We start from the raw sequence: 17700 nt of genomic DNA on the forward strand, positions 1-17700 counted from the left end.
ATAATTTTAAAAAAAACAACACGGTTATATGCATACATGTATATGGAAATGGATTGGAACATTAGCAAACAGCCATTCATGGAAAACTGGCCTTTTGTATCATATAAAGTATGATGGATACTTTCAACAGGGTTTTTATATATTTACTGCTGAATAACTGGATAATCATTATAATGACCTTTGATTGAAGCATTATACAGAAATTGGACCAACTGGCATTCATCAAAGTTTGTGCTAAGTTCCTAAAATGATATGGCCATGTATCAGAGATCTGTTTGTCTGAATATCAGGATGGGCAACACTTAGACTCCTGGAATCATAGAAAGAGGTGAAAAGGAAAAAAATGGTTTAATGGAATTTAGTAGTTTGTTGTTTTGCCAAAATATACTTGCTGGATGTGGATTTATTATTGTTATTGATGGAACATATGTTGGTGTAATCATTCCATGTAGATTCATATCAATGTGAAAACTAATTTTAGTAGCTAACAAATCTCAGAGAAAATGGTTTATTTGGGTCACAGCCAGTTTATCAAGAACTATTACAGAATGTTTATTTGTGATGACAAGAAAAACTCAAAGAATTTGGCCAGAAATATCTTAATCACTATTTTTTGTTGGTGAAATGCAATCAGATTGTTTCCTTTGAGGAGAAATATAGGAATAATCATTCTTATTTTTCAACAGAGCTGTTAGTACTTCTCATGAAAGGAAATAGTTGAGATGATGGCTTATCAGCAGTGCTTAGGTAATTGTTGTTTCTGGATAATTACTGTGATTTATCATGCTGTTGTTGATAATTGATGGCTGCTGGCTGTTGGTAGGAGGTCAAAGAAGGGAAAGAGAATTTCCTGCATGGTACCAATGATGTACATACATGTATGTTTTGTGCATGCTCTAAAGACTGGCTGTGACACATAGCGACTTCAGCCAAACCTTTACGAAAATTTCTTTATGATTGTCAATTTATTTCAATGTAAACAGGTTGCATGTGGGTATCACTGTCTGTGAGATTGGGCTTTTCAGTGGATATATTTACCTTGCAAAGTCTGCAGGTGAACAGTAATTAAGCCGGGGTGTCTTATTGTATTTTCGTCCCTTGTTATTGTACATTCATTTATTTTAAGTTTATTTAAAAATATGACTTTATAATTCATGCTGGTGTCTGTTTCTCGTAGACATACAGCAGTCCTGGGGAACATGATTTCAAATAGTGTAAAGTCTGGGTTCAGACTCAAGTAGCAAAACTGCAAATCTTCATTGTATAGATGGTTTGTGATTTGATTAAACTTGCTTTTCTGGGTCTAAGTCTAGACTCGGCTGAGAAAGTGTTCCTGGTGATGATTGAACACAGTAGCCCCTGGGTGAGAGGGGACACAGTAGCCCTTGGATGAGCGGGGGCACAGCAACCCCTGGGTAAGAGGGGACACAGAAGCCCCTGGGTGAGAGGGGACACAGCAGCCCCTGGGTGAGAGAGGGCACAGTAGCCCCTGGGTGAGAGGGGACACAGTAGCCCCTAGGTGAGAGTGGACACAGAAGCCCCTGGTTGAGAGGGGTTACAGAAGCCCCTGGGTGAGAGTGGACACAGCAGCCCCTGGGTGAGAGGGGACACAGTAGCCCCTTGGTGAGAGGGGACACAGAAGCCCCTGGTTGATAGGGGACGCAGTAGCCTCTGGGTGAGAGGGGACACAGTAGCCCCTTGGTGAGAGGGGACACAGAAGCCCCTGGTTGACAGAGGACACAGTAGCCCCTGGGTGAGAGGGGACACAGTAGCCCCTGGGTGAGAGGGGACACAGTAGCCCCTGGGTGATAGGGGGCACAGTAGCCCCTGGGTGAGACGGGACACAGTAGCCCCTAGGTGAGAGGGGGCACAGTAGCCCCTGGGTGATAAGGGGCACAGTAGCCCCTTGATGAGAAGGGACACAGAAGCCACTGGGTGAGAGGGGAACACTAAGACACCTCATTAACCACCCCTGACATATGCTACAGTCATGAATAAAGGAAAATGATCAAAGAAAATATTATTTGTAAATGCTACTTGTAATTTAGAAATAAGAACAATTTGTTTCATTATTTTTCTTTCTTATCGTTTATTTTGGATTGAAATGTTTGCATAATTGAATGGGAATGTTTATTACTTATCAGGAATTAAAAATAAACCTGAGTAGGCGTATTGATTTCAAATTAGGAAATGCAGGGATAACATGATTACTCTTTGAGGGTACAGATGTGTGCACTTTAAACTGAACAAGTTTAATTTACGTTTTACTTTGATGTTTATCCTTTGGTATGAAACATGATATCAATTTGAAGTGTTCCTTAAATTAGAAATTGATGTATGTATTGATGGACATGGTTTAAAACAGGTATTTTTTCTTCTTTTTTTGTATTTTTTTTTAAATATTTAAGTGTTGGGTTTTGGGCCAATTTGGGGGCCAAATTTCAGCCACATTCTGACTGCTAAAATACAATTTTTTTTTCCAAAATATTACACATGCTGATGATGTCCCCTTCTCTCTTTCCCCTCTTGAAAGTAAAACATTAATTAATAATGTATTTATGTAATAATATACAGCAACAAGTCTTTTTGTCATCCTAAAAGGGACATAGCACTTTTAAATGTTCATCGCTGTTCATGATGAACCCTGAACTGAACCAGTTTACTTCGGAATGTACATAAATTCTTCCTGAGCGTTTAAAATGTCTATTAAATTTTAGATGACACAAATGACGATGACATAAATGATGTGGTTCCTATAATATGATAGTAGTATCATCTTTTGCCTTCAAAGGGTATATTTTATATGGTATTGTAACCCGTGTGATCTGGTGCATTTAATATAGTTCACTGTCACGATATAATGGTGAATCAGAAGAGAACATCATGTTATACCTGCATTGGTTGAACATTTAAAAAAGTAATGCTGTAAATTTGATTTACCCTCAATGATTTTGTAGTAAGGATGATAATTCTGTCTTAATTTTTGAGATGCACTTTTAACGGATTGAACCACCGACCTTCCCAAACCCCCATTTTCCAGGTATTTATGGGCTATACCCAAGTCTCAAGAGTATACAGTTTGGTATGCACAAAACTTTACTCTGTACAGCAGAAACTTAGAATAAGGTATTGTTCCGTATGCAGATTATAAAGCATAATAGTTGAATATTTATTGTTAGGCCCAAATAAAAAAAAATAAAGTTCTTTGTAATCAACATGCAAGGGTGGTTGGTGGCAGGGTCACCCTCCATCTTGAGGTCATGGTCACTGTAGAACATGCTTTAATTATATTTGCATGAGATTTTGCTTTGCAATATTTTTTAAGGTTTTTAGCTAAATTCAATTGAATATTTTTTCATTCAGTTTGTTTGGCTTTGTTCGACAAAATGGAGAATATTGTAAATAGATTAAAGCACTGTAGTTTATGCATTCAGCCCTTCATTTAAAATTCCTTCTGTCAGAAAAGCGCAAAACTGAATAGAAAAGTTATTGTCAGATAATTGTTCAACTGTCTGCAGGATACCTCAAATTACATGCAATTGAAAATGACATTTACCTATGAAGGGTATCTAGTCCAACATTGATATAGATAAATAAAAAGTGCCAATTCTGACAGGCAATTGATACTTTTGCTGTCTGAAATGACAATGCAGTAGTGTGGCAATAAATACCTAGATAATTCGTTAAACGATATTAAGCCAAAGGTTAATAAGTTACCCAGACAATAAAGTAATGGTTTCCTTTAAAAACCAAATGTAAAATTGAATATATTTTTGATGAAAATCAACAAGTGCCCCTTTACTTGTAAGACACTTGTTAATTTTAATGCAAGCATGTCTTGTTATTTTTTAAATAAGTTTACAAATGCTTTGTCAAATAAAACATGATCAACGAGGGAATTCCACTAAATTGTGAGTCATACGTAATCTCTTTTATTTAAATTTCAATTCAAGTGATTTGTTTAATGTAAACAAAGGTAACAGATCCTGGACTTGGTAAAGTAGGTCTCCTCAAAAATGGTAGTTTTTTACAATTTATATAAAATGTATACAAATATATGTGGGAATTATTCTGTTAGATAATGAATAAGTTTAAAAACTGTCATTATATTATTAATTGATGTTTAATTCTTGAAATTAACATTTAAATACCTGTACATAAAGTATTTGCATTCTTATTTTAATAATCAAGAAAAGTTCAATTGTAAATATCCACTAATGACGTGGGTTAGAAGCTTTCTATAGAAATTTTGCTTGAAGTATTGAATTTTAATGATTTCAATTAATGTAATATTGGACCATTTATCCTGTGTCATTTTGTGCTTGTTGTACAGATGTACGCCAGTGACTCGGTCCAGTAATTAATCATTGCATTGTCGTGTAGACGCGACTCCATCATTGTATTATAAATCCGACAACTATTTCATTTGAGGTTTGGAGACAACTATTTCATTTGAGGTTTGGAGAGATAGCGTAAAATGTATTAACTTGAAAATAAATATAAATTCCTTACGTAGTGGAGTATCAAATAAAACTGTGGGTTTTCTGTATTTCAGGCTTTGTAGTTAATATTATTTCTGTTCACAAAAACTGTTTTCGTGACTCAGTGATGGGTTTAGTTGTGCCTGTGATCACTGGCGGGGATAATAGTTGTATCATTAGATAAGCCATGTTCTAATTCAGTTAGTGATTTTGAATGAAATTTAAGGAAATAAGAACAAGCAGTTTGATATTTGTGGAGATAAACGAAAAATGGAATCGTTGTAGTGAATTAAAACAGAAGCCGAGACACCTGTTGGAATGAATTTCTAGTAAGTTTAGACTGGTGATTGAAATATTTGTGACGTATAGCTCAAATTCTGACATTAATATATTTGTGTTATGATTTTTGAGGATTACATGAAATGAACTGCTTGATTAAAAAGTTCAGGATTTTTTAAGATCTGGACAGCTGTGTAAATCTGGATAGCTGTGTTTCTTAACACCTCATACAGGTTAGAAAGGTGTTGTTCTTGTTTTGGTTTTGGTTTTCTATCAGTTTTCTAATTGCTAATTATAAATATGATATTGAACATTGATAAAATATCAAACTTGAAGTTAAATTCATCGCTATCTTCAAATCATGCAGTCAGTTGTCAATAGTAAAGTTGACATATTTAACACGAAATTCATGATGTATGTAATGTTTCACAAGTTCAGAAAAGCATATAACTGATTCTGGCAAGGATGTTTCAGATCAGTAAAGAATGAAGGAGTATGGTTATCGGTTTATAAGCTGTGTTCACACTACAACATTTACCAACGTTGTTTAAGATGTACAGAGTTTGCCCAAGTTTGACTCCGTTGGCAAACATCGACTAAGATGCTGGCGGTGGTGAACTTAAACAAACACTTGTCCAATGGAGGCCAATGGGAACCAGACACAATGAATGTAATGGTAGCCCTGAAGACGCTTGCAAAGGCAAAATTTCCACAGCAATCTTGTAACTTGTGAGCTTTGGACAACGGATCCTTACTAAGCCTGACGCAAGTCAACTTCCAACAACATTCACCGGCTAAGTTAACCACAGCCAGCGTTAAAGTCAACCTTTGCCAATGGAGAACTTTGGCAAACTCTGTACTAATGATTACAAATGGGTACAACTTATGCCAACATTTATTTTCAATATTCAACAAAGTTTTTGCATACAAAATTTTTTCAACAAACAAAACATTCCACTGTGAACATCACCTCTTATAAACTGTTATCAACTTTTACTAGTGGTTCTGTATGTTTGCCCAAACGTCGGTCCAAACGCTGTAGTGTGAACCTAGCTTTAGTAAGTTGAGAGGGAGGTAACGTTCTCAGTTTGGGGATCAAACCACAAGATTGACCCACTCTATGATGGAAATTTGTCCTCGCATTCCCTGACTTCACCATATATAATCATGTTGTGTCTGAGCTGACCTCCATAGTATTTAGTTTTCTTATACACTGGATCCAACACTCAGGGCACAAGATGTTGCCAGAATCTCGGGACACCTGGGTGCTAGTCAGGAGCTCTACCAACAGAGCCATTCAGATAACTCAAATAGATATATATATTCTGATCAATGTACAAGTTAGAACTGACACTCAGGATAGAGCCCTTGATTATAGAACCAGCTGAACACATTTTTAAAACGGGGATGTAACACTTGATCCGTTTTACATTATGATGTTTTTTAGCAAGATCTATTTCCAGTCGATAAGTATGACAATTTCTCAAAGCAGTTTTGTGGGAACATGAGTGACATGGGAATTAGAGACAAGAACATTACTCTGTTTTAAACTGGTTCCCGTCTAATTAAACAAGGAATTGCACAGTCTGGAAATGGGAGGGGAAATCAATGAGCGTTGATTTAAAAAAAAAGATTGAACCCAGAATGGCCAGATAGGAAATGAGTGTAGGTCCATTGATAAAATGAACCTCTGAAACATCTGTGACAAAATATGTGGTTGCATATCTTGGTCAAACAAAATTTGTTTCAGTTTGTCTCAATATTGTTTCAGATATTGTAGACTCCAGTTTAATATGATGTAGGAAAAGCCACATTATGAAACACTCACAAGTTGTTTCATTATACAGCATGCATCATAACCATATAAAATGTACTGGCTACAGGGGGCAAGCACTTTCATGCTAAGGTAAGCATAGCTTAATCTTGATGTTTTTTATAAGAATGGAACAGTCAGCAGTTAGTTAATTAAGACTAATTTTGTACAATAAGGTAAATTGTCTTTGTAACCACATTGATAAACAAAAACATGGTGAATGAACAAGTGATACAAAATATGAAATATGTAATAGTAGGTATTAAAGCTGCACTCTCACGGATTGAACGTTTTGAAAACTTTTTTTAGTTTTTGCGAAAATCCATGGAAACCAGCAACCAGACTGCTGACAAAAAATTAGATCGCTTTTTATATTAAAGTTCAAAAAATGATGTTTTATGCATTTTTCTTAAAACTGTTAGTATTAAATCTATGATCTGATTTTTTGTCAGCAATCTGAAATCTTTGGTTTGCATAAATTTATGCAAAAATTTGCTCTTTCTAAGACAAAAAATAAAAAAAAGTTGAAAAAATGGTATATCTAAGAGAGGGGAGCTTTAAATATAAGTAATTATATTATGAATCTATGTGAGGTTGGACAGAAGCAACGTTGAACAATTCGCATTCAATACCGTTCACCTTATACACAAAGATTCTTTTATTAAATCATAGAGTTTTATGAAATCAGAACATGTACAAATAAATTCAGCTTTGAAATATCTTAAACAGTTCATAAGCATTTAACTTCAAATAAAAAATGTAACAGGTTTTGATATTGAACTAAGTACATTTTAATATACTGTACCTTAATAAAATGAATTAGGAGTTCTATTGATACTTTGAGATACACAACTATTTAATTTAGCTTGATAAACATCTGACCACCAACTGTAGGGGGAGTTCTTTTGTACTGGTCAGAAAAAAAAATTCTAATTAAAAAGTTGTCTATGTTTGAGGCATGTGGTTTCAACAAAAACTCTGGTTGAGAAATATATCTAACAATGTAAGTAAAACTATATATACTATTTTTTAATGATATCAAATTTTGTATTTGTGTTTAAATAATGCTAATTTGGGTAAAAAATGAAAAATAAATGTATGGATTGATAACATTATTAAACTTAAAGTTAAATTTAAGACTTAGTGAAGTATAATAAATATGAAATAAAAAGACTAACAGCATGAAATCAGACTTGAGTTGTTAGGCAGGGGATTAGTGAAAGTATTAAACAAGCATGCAAAACTAATGTTATGTTATGTTATGTTATGTTGTGTTATGTTATGTTATGTTATGTTATGTTATGTTATGTTATGTTATGTTATGTTATGTTATGTTATGTTTGGTATAATTATTTTTGGATACAACAATTGCGGAAAGTAAAAGTAAATTAGATAACTGAGAATAGAAAATGAAATAAAAATACTGCTGATCAATTAAAGGAGATAATTGTAATAGATTAGTGTCAGCTGGAGGTTATCATTTCACATCTTAGTGCCTTCCAGGGTCTGTTAATTGGAAATAGTAATACCCTGAAAATATACTTTGTAGGCACTGTGAATGTTCGTCCATTGAAGACGAAAAGCATTTTCTGTTTGACTGCAGTCTTTATAGTGACTTGAGAAATACGCACTACAGCGATATTTTTAACCAGGACATCAACCTAAATGTGAATGAAAAACTAGTTCATGTGATGTCAAATTATCCACGTAGGCTTGCCAAATTCCTGGTACATGCCTTTTTGAAGAAGAAATACTTTGTATAGATAGACTTATATAATGCATGACATAGAAGGTTGCTATATATTTTATAATACATCTCCATGATAAGTACTTAATTATATAGCGTTATCGCATTGATGTCTTATTCATTACTATCTCTGACATCATAATTATTTATTTTCAATTAGCTTAATTTCCACGGCTAAACTATACTGAAATTCCAATATTTGCTATTGTTCTTATAGTACACATCGTATACTCATGATATCTGAATGTTTAATATTCATATATGTCTGTTTTGTATTAGTATGCATTCTCTGAATTATTGTAACTTTTTTCTAATTGGTGACCTATAGGCCCATTGGGCCGGGTGTTATCTGTTTGATACTTAACTAATGAATTTGTATTATGTTTATACACATGTCACGGTCACGGTAACAAACAATTTACTTACTTATACTAGCTAGGTTAAACGAGATTCGAAGATAAAGTTTTGTATAACAGAAGTTCTTATTTAAATTTAATAATCAGAGGTCACAGGTCAAGTTACAGGAAGTGGAATTAGCCAAGATAAAAAAAACACATGCAGAATTGTGTGACTTGTGTCCCTGTAGTTTACCGGGGAAACCCTTGCTGTGATTTTGTATAACTTTTTATAGTTCATAGTTATCCTTCTTATCTGATATATTTGTTTGTTGTATATAATTTATGTAAATTTTTGTTCGATATGTTTCCTTGTATTATGTTCTGATTATAATGTTTCATGTCTCTTCATATCGGAGGAAATAAAGAATCTCTCTCTCTACAATGCTTATAATAATAGGGATGTATTAATGAAAACAGCTCTATCCCATTGAAATCCATCCGGATAAAAAAAAGGGTATTTAAAAGATTTACTACCCCATTTCGAGATACTTAACATACATAAATATACATTTTTTTAAACCTCATGAAAACTGTCTAACATTGCATTGAGAATGTGTCAACCCATTTCATTTAATGCCTGGTTTTCATCAGTAGTTTACAGGTAATCAGATTTCAATTACACTCTTGTGTGGTCCTATTACAATTTTAATGGGATTTGAGTGTGATTTTGAATATAAAAAATATTTTATGTACAAAAACTGTAATGGACATCAATTATATGCCTTAGGTTAGCATGGGCTGTTCATTATTTCCAAATGGATTTCATTTAAAAAATAATTGTCCCTCAAATTTCAGTTCTGCAATTCAGCAAGTTTTAAAGTGAATATAATTTTGGATGTATACATCATCTGTTGTTGCTTAATTGAAACTGGACATTAGTGTTCGGGCCTCATGCCTCCACGGGCCTCATGCCTCCACGGGCCTCATGCCTCCACGGGCCTCATGCCTCCACAGGCCTCATGCCTCCAAAGGCCTCATGCCTCCATGGTCCTCATGCCTCCACGGGCCTCATGCCTTCACTGAACCGGATCACCTGATAGATTCACAAGAGCTCTGACAGCCAAAAACCCATTAAGCAGATTACAACCTTGTCATTAATGGGTTTTATTAAGTGGGTTATTTAGAAACCTGTGCAAGCAGCTGGCTAGAACAGAGCAGGCATTTTGCACTCAACTCAAGGAAAGTTAGCATTTATTTTCTGGTCTTCTAAAACATTAAGTCTGCAGGCACTAACCATTACTTAGATGGCAAACACAAAAGATTGATAACAATCTAGTTGTTATGAAGTGTTACTGTTACCTGTCAAAAATCAAAATTATTTTCATAATTTGACAGGTCAGTTATCACTATTTACTGGTCATCTTCTGTGAAAAGGCTGTTATCAATTAGGGATCAATTAAACATCAGATAATGGGCAAATATTTACATTTGTTGACCATTATGTACACAGGAAGTATCAGTTTTCAGCAACACCACATGTAAGCCTTGAAGGTAACAGTAATACCAATGGTGATCACCTTCTTCACTAACTTCATCTACTGGATCTTACACACTGATGTCAGTTGAAACATTTTCCGTGTAGTGTTTAGGGGGTTGCTGGTGGGAGCCTTAATTTATTGGCAAAGCAATATAATTCAGGAGAAAAAAATATACTTCAGTTAGCTTGTCAGTTTGTGAAACTATGAGGATTATATGAAGAACATTTCATTATAAGGGATTGTTGGATAACAGACAGTAAGGACATGCATTTTCATGTTTATATCAGTCCTTGAAATCTCTTGTCTTCCCGGCACCCTGGGTATGACAACTCACGTGTCAAAACGTGCTCACTGCTGTCTCAAAATAATATTATAGTAGATAATGATACATGCTTGAAAGTGAGGAGGTTTAAAAGGGCACAGTCAAAATAGGATATATTTATGAAATATGTTTGATTTTTAACCTTAATATGGCAATGTTTCTTGGCAACTATTTGCCATTGAAATGAACTACTGTGTTTCATGATGGTAAAGTCAGTAAACTATTGCAGGTGCTATTTGGTGAAATGTATAATTATGGAATAAACACCATTTTTACCTAAATTATAATGATCAATATTTGCAATATAGTATCATTCATGTGTATGACATTGATGCATGTCACCTGCTTTCGCTGGTCAGAGACTTTTATTTGCCCTGCAAACACATAAATGATACTTATTTATATGATAGTGTGAATTTTGGTGTTTAATTTGATTTGGATTAACTTAAAGTTTAATCTCATACATGTAAGTATATACTCATATTAAAGTGGTCAGCTTTTAAGCCTCGATGTTCAGGTGTAAGAGTTAATGATATTATGAAAATATTGTTTTTAAGAATATAAATATTTTCAATGTCAAGATTTGTGTGCACTCCAGTTGTGACTTATATATAAAAAGCTGGTGCACATGTTGATAGATATCAATGACTCTTGAATGACCGAAAGGTTACGTATTTACCAAATGAACCCCTAGTTTGCATTGTCACTTATGAAAACATTGTTAGAATAGATTTAGGAAATTAAAATACAGTAAAATTGTATACAGTGGTCAACTTTAGTAGACAAACTTGTTACGAAGAAATACATTGTAAATATTGGTTTAAACAAAACTGTTTTGATTTGAACACTTCTAGAAGCTGGAATAAAGGTTAAGTAAAACCGTTGTGAACATTTGGAACTCAAACCAGCTCATTTTTCTTAGTCTAAATGTGACAGTGGACAATTATTTCATTGAACACTGACAGAACAATTATTGAGAGGTAATGATATTATTATTGAATTCTTTATTCTTATAATAATATTATGTTGTTTTTTTGTGAAGATAATATTATTATTTTTATTATTGTTAGTTAAAATTGGAATCAATTTTGCTACCAAGTTTACATGCATGTTACTACACAGATATTATAATTAATTTTCTTGGTCTCAAGTTATGTTATAATCCGTAAGCTATGCCCCTGACAGACCTCTCGGCGCATATGCCAAATAATGAAACTATTCAAAACAAAGATGATGCCGAATTACTAATATAAATGTACGAACAAAAATAAAAAGATACTGCTATCCTGATGGACAAATATTATTTTTGAACTCTAAAAGATGTTTGTCCATGTTTGTTTGAGTTGTGTTACAAGACTTCTGTATATTTTCATATCTACTAAAAGGAAGGGGAGGGTTGTTTTACTGTAAATCAGTAACATTTCATAGTTTTGTAAAACCCTTACAAACAAAATTAATAAGCTGAATGGAAATGGATTTGAACAATACAAACATCTGGAGTATTAGCATTGATAAAATCTGATAATATACCAGTGTCTAACAGAAATCGACTCCAGCAGTTGATAACATTTCTTTTGTGGCTTCATTTATTTTGATAGAAGTGCCTTTGGATGTCAACGTTGTGATGTGGTGTATAAATTGTTAAAATTTCAAATTTCCGTTTGTTTAGTGTATGTGCTATGTACAATTATACTGCTTAGTTTCAATACTGAATATTCATATCATAGGGAGGGTATGTGAAGGATATAATATTATGGGATGTTTACAAAATATATACAGGGACATCCCTAAGACAGAAATATTACTCTGCAGATTATGGGGTAGGGGGAGGGAATGGGATGGTTAAAAAATACATCATTTGTAAAAAAAAAAATAATGTTATAAAATTTATAATTATATGAAAGATATTTTCAGCATCTATGTTTTAGAATATAAGACATATATTTATTGGTTACTGTGTAGAGCTGGGCCACATTTCACTTAAGATCATGATGTACTGGGCTTCAGATTGTGAATTTCCAGGTATTCAATAAAACATATTGTTAGATAATTTATATAGATTCTGCTTGTAACTAAACAGTTTTCCACCCGTGTGAATAGCAACTAAAATATCTTATTGAAACTGTGCCCAGCCCCAGTTATTGGGACCATTAAATCATTGATTTATACCAATATTGTTTTTAAGTTGCTTTAATATCATGACCATTCATTCATGAATACTCAATCAGGGAATGCAGACATAATGTTTAAGAATGCTTTCAAAAGTAATAAAAACAACAAATTGACACAAAGGAGTAATAAAACTGTGAAAGGTTATTGTTACAGCTAGGTGATTGTCATTTGCTCGATATTGACAGTTAGTACTTAAGCCTTACATCACATGGACTGGTTCTTCATTAAACAATGAGTGGAGTATTCATATTTAATTTACACTTCACAATGTGGTACTCTCTGTGAAAACGTTGGAACAGTTAAAGAAAAATGTTGATATGATATGTGTGTATCAGTTCTTGGAGATTAAAAATGTAATTATGCAATATGCATGGTTTATGATTATTATTATTATAAAGTAACAAATATTTTAACATTGCTCTTATTTTATCCAGAACACGTTTTGTGGTTATGGAATTATTATTATTGTTGACCAAACAGTAATTATCATTACATGACAATAAAGATATTTTGGGAATTTATAGGTGAATTGCAACATGCTGTTTAAACATACATGGAGATGCAATAATTCTAACCCTGAATAATTGTTCTATTTCCAGACAAGACATTGACGTTTCCCGCCTTGCACTATGACAAGTTTCTCCTACCCCACGGGCTGGGAGGAGGGATCTGACGCAGTCTTCTCTGAGGAAGAGTTTTACCCTCCGCACACGTTTTCTCAAAATGATGTATTTTCTTTGAACAATTCAACCACTTCACTCCAAGATGGCTATGTGTATTCTCCCCGCGGATCAGTGAGAGGGGAGGGTTACTCTCCGACTGTGTCAAACTATAGCACCTACTCACAGGAAGTGAAATACATCTTTGACCCAAACTTTGGAAATAGTTATAATAATAACAAAATGCAACAAAGGTCAAGGTCTCATTCTAACATCAAAATGCATTCAACTCCAGCGCAGTTTGAGTCCATGGACAGTAATCTGAATTTTGCTGAAGATGACTATTCTCATATACAACCTAACAGAAAAATGCCAGTTCAGCGAAAGACTAGCAATGCGAGTCAGTCTAGCTATCGGGGTCAAGATCAAGGTCAGTTAAAATCTCAAGGGATTTATTCTCAAGGTCACAGTCAAGGACACAGTCATAGTCATTCAAAAAATCCACCGCCACCACCACCAAGAACTTGCAGCGCAGTTTCTACATCTCAGCTTCCCCAGCAAGATGATGCGACCTTGACCCCTAGAAAACCGACCTTGTCTCATTCTATGTCTGCTTCCTGCTCATCAGCCTACTATTTCCCACAAACTCAAGTACGAAGGAAAACATGGTCCCCTGAGGGTGTAAGAGTTGGGAATTTCACCACAGCCAGTGCTAGACGAGGTCAGCGTCTTCGGAGTTACTCAAATGAACAGCTTCTAAGTGAGCCCCCACACCCGATCTTGGAGCGACCCCTTACACAGTCTTCAGCGGACCGAGACCATATCTATGAAGAGCTGGAAGCTGGACCACCTAGGCTGGCACCCAGTGGATTGCTGAATAGGGTATGTATCTTGGGTTATGATTATAAAGAAAATTACAAATATGTGTGACCATTCTAGAAAACAATATTTTTTTTCTATTTATTGCCAAAAGGGGCTTTTCACTTCAATATGAAGCATAAGAAACCTTTAATCATGGTAATTGTGCATCTTACAACTTTGCATAAATCGAATGTTTGTATATATGACAAATTTCAATTTAAGTTTAAACACAAAGAAAGTGTTTCCTTTGTTTAAACCAACTTCTTACTTGCAAAGCACAATTTAGAAAGTTGTGAATATAATGAAAGATATATCATGTTTCAGTTTCTCATGAAAATGTTTTTGGTAATAAATGTCAAATAAAAAAACTGATACATGCTGCTCATTAGATGAATATTAAAAGGGCACTCATTTAGTCTTAATCACATGTATGCATTGCTTGTATCAAGCACATGCTAAGGACTTAAAAATGAATTCAATTTAGAGAAACTTGGGTTTAAGAACATCACTGTACCATATTGTGAGTACATTGTTTTTGTGTTTATATTAATACCAGAAGGCAGGGATCTGACCATGCAATAAGGAGCATTCAGATAAATTACAACGATATTCACTTATAATACGCATGCTACTTACTGAATTCTGTTCTTGACAACAAGGTACATAACTTCACTCTGATGTATTCTTTCAATAACTTTTTAGGGGCAGAGAGTGCACTGCAGTAACTATTTAAAAATATGCGTTATGTAAAAGGTGTAACTTGAATAGATTTGAAAGCATAGTTTCTGTTATACGATGCCATGACAATCTTACATGATTGGGTTACTCCTACTGCAGACAATCTTTGTTGGATGAGAGTTGCCTTTTAAATCAGCCCGCATATGATTATGCCATTTACTGTAGAAACCCCAAAACTGCCATAGAACATGATGATTAACTTTGACCTGATTTGGGTTAAAGGTATATTCTTTCAGATCATTTACCATAGTTGTGTGTGTTTTTTTAAAATTCACAGATGACTTGTAGGCAGTATAAATGTGGATGTTTTCGTATAGTTCAGGTAACATTTCTGCACAGGGTGGTCAAGTTCAGTGTGGTCGAGTTCAGGTGACATTTCTGCACAGTGTGGTCAAGTTCAGGTGACATTTCTGCACAGGGTGGTCAAGTTCAGGTGACATTTCTGTACAGGGTGATCAAGTTCAGGTGACGTTTCTGCACAGTGTGGTCAAGTTCAGGGGACATTTCTGCACAAGGGTGTCAAGTTCATGTAACATTTATGCACAGTGTGGTCAAGTTCAGGTGATGTTTCTGCACAGTGTGGTCAAGTTCAGGTAACATTTCTGCACAGTGTGGTCAAGTTCAGGTGACATTTCTGCACAGTGTGGTCAAGTTCAGGTGACATTTCTGCACAGTGTGGTCCAGTTCAGGTGACATTTCTGCACAGGGGTGTCAAGTTCACGTGACATTTCTGCACAGTGTGGTCAAGTTCAGGTGACATTTCTGCACAGGGTGGTCAAGTTCAGGTGACATTTCTGCACAGTGTGGTCAAGTACAGGTGACATTTCTGCACAGTGTGTTCAGGTGACATTTCTGCACAGGGTGGTCAAGTTCAGTGTGTTTTAGGATGACAGATTTTGTTTGGAGCCAACAGTGTGAAATATTTTTTATTGAAGTGGTGCACTTACAGGGGTTTGCACATTTATAGCTTTAACCTTTGCATTCACTTGTGAAAATTCAGTATCCAAATCCATATCAGCCCCTGGTACTTTGTCAGCTGGAGTGTTCATGATAACATGTTGGAAGTATTTAAAAGCCAATTTCATTTCCATTAAAAATGCATCAAACAGCAGGAATTTTTTGAAAGTTTGTGTGTATAAAATTGCACAGCTTGTAATTGCACTAAAAAGAAATGGGATTTTTAGGTGAAGTTTTTCTGATAGGGTTAGGGTTAAATTTATTAATTTTAGGGATGGCATGTTAGCAAGATATGAATAAATAAAAATATTTGGGAATGTGATACAGCATCTCGGAGTAGGATTTGTTATTGGTCCCAGATGGTATGATTGCAGTCTGGATAGACCAAGGGAGGTAAATGTATTATCCTGTCAATGCATTCATAGATGTGTTTGCCTCCCTTGCTCAACAATAAAATTTAATTTTCATAGAAACAGGAATTGTTTGCTGGAATGATTTTTCCAAGGACAATTTGGTTATTTCTTTTAGTTTGTGAAATGATTTGTTCTATGTTTAAATTGCCTTTTATAGAAGAGATTTTAGCTATCATGAGACATTTAAAGAGAATAATATCCTAATACAATATAATAATCATTTAACTTTATAAATTTAATATTACTTGTATCACTTCCTTTTAATAATGTAAGATACATGTTAAACATACAATGTATGTGTTAATACTGTTTGATGTAGCTGATGTCTCATGCTTATACGAAAACATGAATAAGCTTTAGTTCACCCCAGGCGTAATATTCGCTCACACCTCTGCGTTTAAACGGCAGTTTGTATATTTTAACCTGCGTGACTGCATTACCTATATACACATTAGCCCATTCACTACTGTGACTAAATTGAGTTGGAAAATAAAGCTTTTTTCATCAAATACATAAATGTGATGCGATTTCATGGATTAAGATGTAGATTGATTGTGTAGAATTGATGTATTTGATAAAAATCAAAACTAAGTATGAATGACAGTATGTACCGAATCTGATTACATATAAGATACATAAAATATAAAACAATAAATAAGTGGCAGCTTAAATTATGTCATTAAAGATCAAACAAATTTGAATGTAACAAAAACTGTTATATTGTGTTTAATTATTTTTGAATTTGCATAATATCTAGAATTTATGGAATTTCTTTGAAAGTAAGCTTCTGATGTAAACAATATACAGTGAAAAAACACACAAGGATGCGCAAGGAAACTGCAGAGTTTTAAGTGGAAATGCTTGTGTATCTGTGAGGGTAGTTAGAAATACTGCACCAGATTGAATGATGGCTGATGATTCAGGGAACTATGTGCTGTTACAGGTTAGTCTGCATTATTCTGCGTCTTATTTTTGTTGTTCAATTTTGTCCTTGGTTGAGTGGCAGGGAAGTGTGTGTGGGGGTGGGGTGGGATTTGGTACACAGTCAATTTTATTGTTACGTTGCTTTTCTGTAAATTTGGTACACAGACATGTTACTTTTCTAGTCTGTAACACTGGCTTAAATAACTGGGTAGTTATAATGTTGAATAACCATGTTGACTCTGTGAGAAAGACAGTCTGCTTGGAGTGCTCTTGTCTGCCTTGATGTAACATTGTGCTGACAAGTTTGATTGGAATCAGTTGCTTATCTTCTATCACAAACCATGATGACCAAAACTGGAGTTTAATATTATAACAAGATATGGTGATAATCAATAGCAACCAATTGACCCTTGTCCGCCACTCATAGCATCAATCAAACATGTGTTATTGTCAAGTCT

The 17700-nt window shown here is 34.5% G+C and overlaps 1 protein-coding gene across 6 annotated transcripts in view; it reads left to right on the top strand.

Annotated features, from left to right (window-relative positions):
* LOC128211593 (leucine zipper putative tumor suppressor 2 homolog) overlaps positions 1-17700 on the top strand; it is a 51825-nt gene that overhangs the window by 10702 nt on the left and 23423 nt on the right. For 2 of the 6 annotated variants that reach the window (XM_052916570.1, XM_052916569.1), the window contains exon 2: positions 13290-14231. In XM_052916570.1, coding sequence (XP_052772530.1) covers positions 13320-14231 — 912 coding nt within the window. In that variant the 5' untranslated portion in view covers positions 13290-13319. Of the gene's footprint in view, positions 1-311; positions 329-653; positions 748-4543; positions 4811-4889; positions 4994-13289; positions 14232-17700 lie in introns of those variants that run through there. The other 4 variants (XM_052916573.1, XM_052916572.1, XM_052916568.1 and 1 more) reach the window with 4 other exon arrangements.

The sequence above is a fragment of the Mya arenaria genome, chromosome 12 (genome assembly GCF_026914265.1).
Source record: "Mya arenaria isolate MELC-2E11 chromosome 12, ASM2691426v1".
Taxonomy (NCBI): Eukaryota; Metazoa; Mollusca; class Bivalvia; order Myida; family Myidae; genus Mya; species Mya arenaria.